Genomic DNA, 12,987 nt, shown 5'->3' with positions numbered 1-12,987 from the left:
TTGCGCCTCTGTGATGGGTTGGAGTTGGATTACAGCTTTGAAAATATTGACATCTGCCCTCATCGCAGCCCAAACTTTTATGGTTGTGAAAATTCACCTGCACATCTTTTATATTGGATTTTTAAGTCATTGAATTACAGATGGGAAATTTGGCTCTTAGATATGACAAGTGAAGCCTTAATCTGTATGTGGTTGAGCTGTACTCTGTTACAGAAATTACTGTTGAGTAGCTGGTGGATAAGAGTTTTGAAGCAAAAGCCTTGTTGAAATGCTTATTAGCTGGTTTCTGGAGAGACGTTAAAATAGATAGATAGACAAAGGGGTTAGTCATGTCAAAAGTAGAGCTAAGTAATTGGAGAGGTATCAAAGAGCTTATGTACTTATATGCATATATATGAGGGTTATATGCCAGAGAGTTCGAAAGTTTCATTCTATCTTTAATTTTGAACTTGTGGCAATAAATATCCCAAGCCACTTGGACGTAAAATTTCGTAAATAGGCACACTTTAACAACATTTCAATTAATTCAAATTCTAGACAAAGACCATGTGGTATCAAGCAATTTTTAGTTAAAATGCTGCAACATTAAGAAAGTAGCAGAATTCGACCTGACCAATCCTTTAGAAACACTGTTACTAAGGCATTGAGGCTTGCAAGAGCAGCTCACATTTGTACATTAAAACAAGTCTTCAATTGCTGTACATCTTGAATATTGTTCCCTCATTACCATTTGTGGCTGATAAGCTATACATTTTGAACATAATTATCCCAATGGTTACCTGTATGTATTAAAAATCCTTTGTTCTTAACAAGCTGAAAATTGTTCACAGAACAGCAATAATGTTACACTCTTCCAAGAGTTGGTATATAGCTAAATACTGAAAGAAGTTAAAAACATTTTATAAAGCAAAATTTACAAATTAGTTCTTACCCTTGACTAGGGCTGCATTATCTGTAAATAGAAATGCTCACTGCCAAGGCACACTGGAAACTGTTTATGGAATGAGAAAAATACAATCTATTCACGTAAAGGCTTTTGATTTAGTGCTTGCCGTTTGCACAAGATGTACAAGAACATAGTCGCCTACACACAAAAATATACGCACAATGTTGCTTGAATGCAATAAGTGAATTGTCAAAGTTGAAAGTCTCAGTACTTTACAATTTCATTATTGGACTGGGGATGTAGCTATTAGAACAGCAGCTGTTTTGCAAGTTTACAGTCACCAGTAGAAATTAGCAAGCATTCCCTCCTAGCTGTGGTTGGAGCAGAAGTTGCAATTACTTGAGATAAGTTCTTTTCACTTGCTGGTATGCTTGTTACAATACTTGAGTCCAATTTTGTTTCAAAGAATGCTGACGCGTTCACTCAGAGCCTTCATTTCTGCTTCCTCTATCTCTGTATTCTCAGTGCAATCAGTTTTATGATTGACTAGGTGTACTGGATATTCCAAACCATGCTGTCCAGCAAACTGTTGCCAGCGGGAATCATCACTCTCATGAGTGATATAGCGTTCTCCAAATTTGCACTCAAGCTCTCGTAGATCCAACCATGTCTGGTAGTCCTTCAAAACAAAGATGAAGAAAAGGAACAATCAAGCTGCATGGTCAAAATACTGCTGTTTCCAGAGTTGTAACCATTTAGAGACTATTACAAATTACACCTTTGTTAACTTTCTTGTTCATCCTCAGAATACTGGACCTTTGTTGTATTGAGGATTGTTTGGAGAAAAATGCTTTTTAAAGTACATTCACACAATATTTTAAAGAAGAAAACACCAAAATACAAGGTAGTTAAAATGCAAATGAGCTAGAAATGGAAGCTGTTTCCAAGGAACAATAAATGATTTGTTAGCCTGTCTCAGTAAATGAGATACACCTTGCACCCACTGTGTTGTGAAGTCTCTGATCCTATATTTAGCAGGGTCTCTCTCACATTGGCTATCTTCTCTGGTTGTGAACAGTTGTTTCTAAACTAGGGACAGAAGTGTATTCTGGCCAGTTTTTAAGCAAGCAATCTGTTAGAGCAGACTTTTACCCAAACAGAGGTGGCTGGGGTACAGGAGTGTACTTAAAGATTATTTTGCTTAAGTCATATGGTGAACATCAATATAAGCAGTGCAGCAAGTTCATTATTTTGCATTACTACAGACAGGTAAGTTGATTAAATTGAGTTCAATCATAACCTCGGCCTCGATGTTCATTTGCTGTAAAAGAAAGGCAAGCATAATGGTTCACTTCAGCCACATCTCATCGAAGGGTTAACAATCTGTTGACTGAATGATTCGAGGAGCTCCAATATGCCTGATATCCTGCACGCACAGCATCTTACACTATCACATACATTGATATTGGGCACTGAGGCTACAAAATTTAACATGAGGTGTAACATCTGATGAGCAGTAGTGAATCCACAGCCTGTCAGTCAATTGTCTTCTCTATCAAAATCAATGGTAAATAGAATTAGGTGGAATGAAACGCAGTTCACTCTAATGTATACTACCAGCCGAGGTAAATGCAAGTTTGGCTGTCTTGTGGTGCAGTAGTAGTGTCCCTACACCTGGACCAGGAGGCCTGAGTTCAAGCCCCATCTGCTCCAGAGCTGTGTGAAAACATCTCTGAACAGGTTGATTAGAAAAAAAAGGTCTAATTGCAAAAAATGTAAATGTGAGTCCACTCCACAATGTAAAAGACATGGAAACCTGGGACAGGCTAGGCAGAGACAAGCACGAGAATTCCTGGAAGCATGGCATTCCACGAAGCAGGCTATTAATAAACACATTGAACTCGATCCCATATACATTCCACTACAGAGGAAACCGGGAAGTGAGGCAATCCATCGCAATGGACCCCAGAGTTTAAAAACCAGGCGGGAAAACACACCGATGCTTCATCAGAGGCTGCACTGAGGATGTTACCCAGCACGGTAACAAAATGTCTGCGGAACAACAAAACAGCTCGGCAAGCCAACCAACCTCAAGACATGGGAACCAGTTATGTAAGCAAGTGATAGCACTAACCAAAAGATTACTGACAACAAGTGTAAACTTAGAACAATCAAATTAATACTGACTATCAGAAATTATTTTAAAACCTAGTTTCAGTACAGATATTCATATGGCAAGAATGACAATCAGGACAGTTGTGATCCTGACAGAATACAAGATTGGACTGAACCTCAATATACACATCTGCACATCTACTCACAGGGACTGTTAATAACATCCTAGCCAATTTTGAGTTATAAAATGAGAAGTAGCTAGACCCAAACAAAATGCTGCTCAGTCTCCTAGGTCTCATTCTCAGTACTGGCTTGAATAGGATTAACAAAAATGAATTGAGTGCAATTTAATTACAGAAGCCAACATTGACAAACTATTCCATTCTTGACTTCTATATTGTAAGCTGGGTGAGACTGATCTGAATATTGCAAGCACATTTTCCATGAATGGTTTAAGAAATGATAAATAGTGCAGAAAAGAATTATAGAAAAATAATCTGACCTGCAACCAGGGATGGCTGAGAGACTTGTCCACACTAAAACGTTTCCTCATTTTTACTTGCAATAGATTATTGATGAGATCAATAGCTGGAAAATAAAAATACAATCAAATGCCATGCACTTCTTTTTAAATACAGAAATAGAATTTATATTCTAAGCTATGCCAATGAAAATAGAAAATGCACACAAACAAACTAAAGCTTCTCTGGAGGGTCAAGTGCTGGCTCTGTGATCTTAACCCTGGGGCTACAGATTTCAAAAGCTATCCATCATCATCATTCAGCTGAATGAACAATCACAAAAGAATACACATTTGATATGAATTTAAAGGCCATTTGCAGGTGCTTTGGCAGACACAAGCAATTTTGTTTACCAGTATGATTGTTACTTATTGCCATAGTTTGTTTTCAAGTTATGCTGAGGTATTATGAAAGAAATATTTGCTAATCAGAAAGTTAACCAAGAACTCTGATGTAAATGAAAAAATGTTGAGGTACACAAGTTTTCCATCTTAATTTAGTTTTCTGAAAGTGCAATAAATTATATCTTTTGTAATCACTTTTGGCTGTTGAACCTGTAATGTTAATGGTTAATTTCTTGAACACTAAATAAAGTGGAATCCCATTATAATTAAGTATTTGTAGCACTATTTTCAACTGCGCTCCTGGTTCAATCTAAACTATATCAGTTGTGTTCAGTCAGTTTCTATTGTTGACCAATGCAGGGGAAAATTGTGTCTAGTGGTCTTCACTCTGCTCAGTGAAGCTGTGGATATTGTGCAAAAAGAACATTACTGAGAATTTCAGCATGATCCATATTTTGGGCTCTCCAAGGAGCTTGGGATTTTAATTCTCAGACTTCATTGTTATTTAGAAACCGCAGCAGTAGGAGCCCATATTGGATCATGTGCCAATATTTAGGTAAGTGAGTTGCTAATATCCTAGAAGTCTGGAGAGGGAATGGTTGGCCCTCAGACCACAATAGGGGACACCAATGGAATTCAGGAAGAAACATTGCTGGGATCTGTGGTACTACTGGGGGACCTTGAAGGGCAATCAGGAGTGGGAGAGGGACATGGGAACTCAGGGCCAGGATAGATCCAGAAGTCTGGAGGTTAGAGTCGAGAGTCAGATTGTGGATCTCGGGATTAGGACTAGCAGTGTTTAAAATGAGTATAAACCTTTTTCCACTCTGTGTTGCTCAGAATTAGGTTTCTAGTGGCAATCAGAACTGATGCTTGCTGCCTCAGATACAAACCAAAGTTACTAAAGGGAGTAGAAGCAGATAATACAGTCTTTGGGGACTAATGCCTGCTTCTGATGTAGCTAAAGCAAACCTCTTGTTTAGTTTTTATCAAAATGGTGCTGAAATGGCACAGAGCAAGATTTTGGATGCAAAATTGCACTGAAAGCTAGAAAAGGATAACTTGAAAATTTAAATAGATGCTACTTTCACTGCAGCTAGGGCCTCACAATGCACATTGCAGGAGATTCAAATTTTTAGAGTGATCATAAATGTTCTTGAAGGATGGATAAGTTCTGTAAAACTGTTGTGCTGTGAAGGTTTTTGAAATCCTCAGCTTGCCCCAAAATTAAAAAAAAACCTGCCAGTGTCAGTGACACTTGAAAAAAATCTGTTTGAGCAAATGTAATAAGATGTTTGTTGAGATTACCTGAAGGCATATTATTATGTTGTTATTAATACCTGGCTGCTTTGTACAACCTGTGACTAACTCAGTAGGATATAATAAGTTCATAGATTGATTGACTGCATAAAGAGATTATTAAAGGGTCAGTTAGCGGCAATGAATACAGGTCCATTTGTTTTTATTAGGGATTAAAATCTTCTGGGCATTCATGAATGGATTTTTGTTTATTCTCATAAAGGCTGCAAAAGATATGATGAATTTTATTGCATCTTAACTTGGTACCTGAGATTTACCCATGATGGAGGCTGGGCATAGAAGGTATAACGGCAAAGGTGATAGATAGGAAGGAACAAGATCTCATTGAGTGTCAGATGGGTGGGGACATTCTTATTTCAAACGTGTTATTTCATGGAATGTGGGCATCCCTGATAATGCCTGCATTTGTTGCCCACCTTTAATTGAACTACTTGCTAGACCTTTAAGAGGTAGTGAAGAGTTAGCCACATTTTCTGGGTGTGGAGTAACAAGTAGGCCACACCTAGGCACCAGAAAAGACAACGGCAGAAACAGCCCTATTGCCCCTGAAAAGTCCTCCTGACTAACATCTGGGGGTTAGTGCCAAAATTGGGAGAGGTGTCTCAAAGACTAGTTAAGCCATGGCCTGATATAGTCATACTCACAGAATCATACCTTACAGACAACATCCCAGACACACCGTCACCATCCCTGGGTATTTCTTATCCCACTGGCAGGACAAACCCAGCAGAGATGGCGGCACAGTGGTGTACAGTCAGGAGGGAGTTGCTGTAGGAGTCCTCAACATTGACTCCGGACTTCATGAAGTCTCTTGGCTTCAGGTTAAACATGGACAAGGAAACCTCCTGCTGATTACCACATAACGCCCTCCCTCAGCTGATGAATCGATACTCCTCCATGTTGAACAACAGTGAGAGGAAGCACTGAGGATAGCAGAAGCACAAAATGTACTCTGGGTGAGGGATTTCAATCTCCACCACCAAGAGTGGCTCAGCAGCAGTACTACTGGTTGGGCTGGTCAGGTCCTAAAGAACATAGCTGCTAGACTGAGTCTGCGGCAGGTGGTGAGGAAAGCAACAAGAGGGAAAAACATACTTGACCTCATCCTTACCAATCTGCCAGCTGCAGTTGCATCTCTCCATGACAGTATCGGTAAGAGTGATCATCACACCGTCCTTGTGGAGACGAAGTCCCACCTTCACGTTGAGAATAACTTCCATCGTGTTGTGTGACACTGTCACTGTGCTAAATGGGACAGAGTTCGCACAGATCTGGCAACTCAACACTGGGCATCCATGAGGCGCTGTGGGCTACCAACAGCAGCAGAACTGTACTCCAGCACAATCTGTAACCTCATGACCCTGCATATCCCCCACTCAACCACTACCAGGGGATCAAAGGAGAATGCAGGAAGGTATGCCAGGAGCAGCACCAGGCATACATGAAGATGAAGTGTCAACCTGGTGAAGCTACTAAACAGGACTACTTGCACGCCAAACAGCAAAAGCAGCAAGTGATAGGGCTAAGCGATTCCACAACCAACGGATCAGATCTAAGCTCTGCAGTCATGCCACATCCAGTTGTGAATGGTGGTGGACAATTAAACAACTCACTGGAGGAGGAGGCTCCACAAATATCCCCATCCTCAATGATGGAAGAGCCCAGCACATCAGTGCAAAAGATAAGGCTGAAGTATTCACAGCAATCTTCAGCCAGAAGTGCTGAGTGGATGATCCATCTCGACCTCCTCCAGTGGTCCCCAGAATTACAGATACCAGTCTTCAGCCAAATCCATTCACTCCACATGATATCAAGAAACAGTTAGAGACAGTGGATACTGCAAAGGCTACGGGCCCTGACAACATTCCGGCAATAGTATTGAAGACCTGTGCTCCAGAACTTGCCGCTCCCCTAGCCAAGCTGTTCCAGTACAGTAACCACACTGGTAGCTACGCGACAATGTGGAAAATTGTCCAAATATGTCCTGTACACAAAAAGCAGGGCAAATCCAACCTGGTCAATTACCACCCCATCAGTCTACTCTCAATCATCAGTAAAGTGATGGAACGTGTCATCAACAGTGCTATCAAGCAGCACCTGCTCAGAAATAACCTGCTCAGTGATGCCCAGTTTGGGTTCCGCCAGGGCCACTCAGCTCCTTACAGCCCTGGTTCAAACATGGACAAAACAGCTGAATTCCAGAGGTGAGGTGAAAGTGACAGCCCTTGACATCAAGGTTGCATTCAACCAAGTGTAGAATTAAGGAGCCCTAGTAACACTGGAATCAATAGGTATCAGGGAGAAAAATCTCCGGTGGTTGGAGTCGTACCTGACACATAGGAAGATGGTTGTGGTTGTTGGAGGTCAATCATCTCAGGTCCAGGTCATCTCTCCACGAGTTCCTCAGGGTAGTGTCCTCGGCTCAACCATCTTCAGCTGCCTCATCGATGACCTTGCCTCCATTGTAAGGTCAGAAGTGGGGATGTTCGCTGATGATTGCACAATTTTCAGCACCATTTCTGACTCCTCAGATACTGAAGCAGTTCATGTTCACATGCAGCAAGATCTGGACAATATCCAGGCTTGGAGGACATGTGGCAAGTGACATTCACGCCACACAAATGCCAGGCTATGACCATCACCAATAAGAGACAATCTAACCACCATCCCTTTACATTCAATGGTGTTACCATCACTGAATCCCCCACTATCAATATCCTGGGGGTTATCATTGTCCAGAAACTCAACTGGACTCACCACATAAACACAGTGGCTACAAGAGCAGGCCAGAAGCCAGGAATACTGTGGCGTGTAACTCACTTCCTAACTCCTCAAAGCCTGTCCACCATCTACAAGACACAAGTCAGGAGTGTGATAGAATACTCCCCACTTGCCTGGATGAATGCAGCCCCAACAACACTCAAGAAGCTTGACACCAGGACAACAGGACAAAACAGCCCGCTTGATTGGCACTGCATCCACAAGCATCCACTCCCTCCGTCACTGACACTCAGCAGCAGCAGTGTGTACTATCTACAAGATGCACTGCAGAAATTCGCCATTCCTTCACTGTCACTGGATCAAAATCCTGGAATTTCCTCCCTAATGACATTGTGGGTCAACCTACAGCAGGTAGGCTGCAGCGGTTCAAGAAGGCAGCTCACCACCACCTTCTTAAGGGCAACTGGGGATGGGCAAGAAATGTTGGCCAGTCAGCAATGTCCACAGCTCACAAATGAATAGAAAAAAAAGACCAGTTAAGAACAGCAGATGTCCTTCTCTAAACGCCAGAAGTGAATCAGATGGGTTTCTATGGCAATCAATTAAAGTTTCATAGTTGCTATTACTGAGTCTAGGTTTCAATTTCTGACTTATTGGGTTGATATGAGATGGGATGCACAAGGTCATGGGAATGTATGGGAGCTGATGAAGTGAGAGGGGCAAGAGCCAGAGGGCCTAATGTTTAATTAAAGGAAAACAGGTCAGAATCCCACAGACCTGAGGTGAGATTCATCAATGGCCAATTTAGCATGCAGTAACTCATATGACCATCTCTGACAAGTCCATGGCTGAATCTCCCTTTAAGATTAGAAGCTAAATGAGAAATAGTGAATTTTTTTTTATCTTATAACTCCATTGCTGTGCTCAGCAAGTCTGCGTAGTGTTTTTACCTTCAAGGGAGATCTCCTTCCAGGGATTAGGTGGATACATGAAAGCAGCATTCTGGATTTGATCATGAATGTCTTCATCTTCATTGAAGGGAAAGGTGCCACTGAGACTGACATAAACGATGACTCCAACAGACCACATATCTAACGATCGGTTATAACCTTTGTTCCGAAGTACCTCTGGAGCCAAGTATGCTGGTGTTCCCACCACAGAACGCCTGAAAGACTTTTCCCCAATTATACGTGCAAATCCAAAGTCACAAAGTTTGACCTATATTTAGAAGAGCACCAGATCTGATGAGTATTAAAATGATCGAGTGTAACAACCTGCAAGAAAAACACTGTACAGAATTGCAATGATACAGAGAATTTACAGGACGTGTGTTCAGACATGACGATGAGATATTCAATCTAACCTGTGGCAAAGGATCAGCTGATGCCAGCAGCACATTCTCGGGTTTCAGGTCACAGTGAACTATATTCTTGAAATGAAGATGTCGCAAAGCAACAAGTATCTGTTTTTGCAAAGAAAAGTCAAATTACTAAAAATATTAGGCAAGAAATAATACCTCCTGTTCATTCAATGTATAGTTTGGGAATAAACAAAATCGGACTTGACTTTGTTCTCAGAAGTGCTCCATAAACATTAAAAAGGAAGAATACATAATGTAGAATATATACATCTGCGATGATGTTGTGAGAAATAACGTGTAGCACAATTCTATGAAGTATGCAGCGTTGTGATTTTTACATCTCTGACCAAGGTATAGGTGCCTGATTGCTGTGGGATTATGATCTCGACAAACTGTTTCAGCTTTCTATGTATAAGAATTGTCAAAATTCAACTCAACTGCATAGTTGATAGAGATGTGATGCAACAAAATTAGTCTTCACATTTTGCGATTTCGCTAAACTCTTGCTTAAATCTATATTCAACCAACTGACTTAAAAGTAATTCCCTCCAAACCTAGTTTAGTTTTTAACATTTCATTTATTTAAACATTATTCTCTGCACACCCATTCCAAAACGTTGACATACACACTGAACAGAAGAGAACCTAAAATGGAACTCTTAATTCATTTTGTTCTCATCCCTCTAAGTCTATACCCTTAATCTCTTCCAGTGACTTCCCATCTGAACTGCATCACGTGTTCCAAAATTTATTTTAACTTACATCTGCTATATTTATCCCACCTACTATATCTTGATTACAGTAACATTGCTTCACAATGTGCTGAAAATGTAGGAAATTATTTTCAACCAAGGAGCCAAAATTTTATTGGAGTTGACAGCAGTGTAAGGGTTAATTCAGTTGGTACAACTGTGCTTTTTGGCAAAGGGAATCAAGTAGTTGGCAAAGTAGGATTGACAAGCTTCCATAAAAGGTGAGAGTTTTGACTAATGGAAAGAAAAGATACAGCTTAGTGATGCTACTTAGGCCTAGGTGGAAAACCAGCAATGGGAAGGATATTTCATGACTACCTTGAAGGAAACTCAAATGAGACATCCAGAAATAACTTGAGGAATATATGCAGACAATGCTACAAAGTAGTATGAACATTGCTGACATTTTTTTACTCATTTTACTCTTAAGATTAGACCTATGGTGAACACAGGTGGTGTCCAAAGTCCAACTTGATATTAGCAAAGTAATTAAGGTTAAAGACAAGACGTGTCCATAGAATCCCTACAATATGGGGACAGGCCATTCAGCCCGACAAGTCCACACCAACCCTCATCCCACACAGCCTCATCCCACTACCCTATATGCCCCATGACTGATCCACCTAGCCTGCACATATGGGCAATTTAGCATAGCTAATCCACCTAACCTACACATTTTTGGACTTTGGGAAGAAACCAGAGCCCCCGGGGAAAGCCACACAGACACGGGGAGACAGTCACCCAAGGCTGGAATTGCACCCAGGTCTTGTGGCGCTGTGAGGTGCAGTGCTAACCACTGAGCCACTGTCTCACCTATAACTGGATTCAGGAGTGAGTGAGCTTCTCTCTACTTTTAACCAGTTACAAAGAGACTGTGGCTCAAAATGGATTGCAAATTATGTCCCATATATTGGCTTTTTAATATTACACATCCTTTTATATTAAGTCATTGTCAGGGATATTGTTAAAGCAGATTTCCCTCACTTTAGCAGCGGGCTGGATGCTAATTTTGCCAATTGATTAAAAAGAATACAGTGAAAATGCACCTGCAGTATTATTAATAATCCTATTTACATGTCTGTCTTAAATATTCTATTATTAATCAGCTTGTCCTTGTAAGCGTCATGTACCTGAGTAATAAGAAACTTTGTTATACGTTCTGGCAGTCGTCCTTTCTCGCTTGACAGGATCACTTCTAGCATGTCTCCATGGAGCTTTTCCATGACAACAAGCACTCTTTCTGGAGTCTCAAACATGCATTCCAAATTCACCACGCCAGGGTGATGCAGATTCTAGGTGAAGAAATTGTACCTATGAGAAGGTGATCTTTGCCACAGGCAATGAAATAATACAGTATATCCTTTAAATAAGCTGTTTGAGTATGGTGTGGAAAAGTGAAATGAGCTGCCCAGTTCAATGGCTGAAGTGGAAACCCTCAGCCCATTGAAAAAAAGAACCTCTACCTGCACCTGAAGCGATGTAACCTGCAAGGCTGCAAACCAGGTGCTGAAACGTGAGATTGGGTTGGCAACAAATGGTTCAGTCAGTGCAGATATGATGGACTGAATGTCCTCTCTCTGTGTTGTAACTTATCTATGATTCTATGGTTCTTTCAGCAAGATTTAAGACTGCAAAACCAATTAATTTTAGCCTGGTTCTCAAAGACAGAAGGATGATGTGTCAACCCTCTGTGATGGTGCTCCTCCAACTCTCCCCCACTCCCAGCGCACCCACTTGCATGACTAACTCTGATGCTTCCAAATGGTTGGTGTCAATATTCGGAATTTCTCCCCCATTTACCTGTAAAATGGCAACTTCATTCCGAAGCTGACTCTCTTGCTTTGTTGGAAATCTTAGCTTATCAATTACTTTGATTGCTACATCTCTCCCTGTCTTGCGATGTTTGCCTAACAAACAAGCAAAAAAAAAATTCAAGCTTTAAATGTAGACTGCAATAGTGGAACATCTTTCTTTTTCTTGTGATATTTAAGTTGTCAATTTGTGTTTCTAGCCCCCTCCAGCTCTCTTCGGTTATCATGTCAATAAACAGGATCCTTGGGCAACTGGTCACTATTGATGTCGAAATTCAGGAATTGTGTTCTTTTAATTTGTAAGGCTGGGGAAGCAGTTATACTTCAATTTTGAGGTTATTTTGAGATTAATAGATTTCTAGTTACTAACAATATCAAGGAATAGTGGGGATTGTGTTGGAGTATAGTGTTGATGTAGACAATCAGCCATGATCTAGAATGGTGGAGTAAGCTTGAGGAGCTGAATGGCCTACAGCTATATTCCTAACAAACTCATTCAACAGCTTCAGCTGGTGCAGTCTGAATGGTTGTGACATTACCAGGAAAGGATCTCTCAGGGCAGAAGCTCAGTATATGTGCCATGGTGTGATGTGGATGAACACAGACACAATTTGAGCTGTGCCCCATGTTCCATTTGTGGAGCAAATAGCCACATCTTCCCTGGCCCTTTTCAAATGGTGGAGGATGGTCCTAATTTCCTGTGGGAAGTTGAAACATGGGACTTCACCCCATGAGGCAATGTTTGCAATCAGGTGCAACATGGAGAGATGCAGCTGTCAATGGTTTGTAGGTTATGGAATGTGGTCCAGTAGGGACTACAGGATTACGAATATGTGTGGTGGTATTTTGAGGCTGGGCATTAATGTCCGCACTTTGTCAATCGATGGTGTTCTTTACAGACATCAGGACATTCAATGTGTGCTAACACTACAAGCAAATGTATTCTTCATGACTTTGTAGAAGTGGGTATCCACCTAAGTGAGTACAAGAAAACTACCTCATTATTTCATCATCTATTTATTATCTCAGTGAGCTGGTTGTTACTTTTTGCTGTCAAAATTTCTTGTAATTTATTTTACACTAGATAGTTAAGAAAAATTATTATCAACATAGTGTCATATGATTTAGCAGCAGGAATTGGCCAGGCCCCTTATACC

At 40.9% G+C, this 12,987-nt stretch overlaps 1 protein-coding gene across 3 annotated transcripts in view; it reads right to left on the bottom strand.

Annotated features, from left to right (window-relative positions):
* Positions 1 to 549: 549 nt before the first annotated feature.
* prkd1 (protein kinase D1) overlaps positions 550 to 12,987 on the bottom strand; it is a 302,791-nt gene continuing 290,353 nt past the window's right edge. For all 3 annotated transcript variants that reach the window (XM_048599966.1, XM_048599967.1, XM_048599969.1), the window contains 6 exons: positions 11,820 to 11,926; positions 11,150 to 11,311; positions 9,271 to 9,369; positions 8,858 to 9,125; positions 3,504 to 3,589; positions 550 to 1,565 (listed from right to left, as the gene is read on the bottom strand). In XM_048599966.1, coding sequence (XP_048455923.1) covers positions 1,347 to 1,565; positions 3,504 to 3,589; positions 8,858 to 9,125; positions 9,271 to 9,369; positions 11,150 to 11,311; positions 11,820 to 11,926 — 941 coding nt within the window. In that variant the 3' untranslated portion in view covers positions 550 to 1,346. The remainder of the gene's footprint in view (positions 1,566 to 3,503; positions 3,590 to 8,857; positions 9,126 to 9,270; positions 9,370 to 11,149; positions 11,312 to 11,819; positions 11,927 to 12,987) is intronic.

The sequence above is a fragment of the Rhincodon typus genome, chromosome 8 (genome assembly GCF_021869965.1).
Source record: "Rhincodon typus isolate 14 chromosome 8, sRhiTyp1.1, whole genome shotgun sequence".
Classification (NCBI taxonomy): Eukaryota; Metazoa; Chordata; class Chondrichthyes; order Orectolobiformes; family Rhincodontidae; genus Rhincodon; species Rhincodon typus.
Note: the sequence above shows the minus strand (reverse complement) of the source record. Positions and strands in the feature narration are given on the sequence as shown.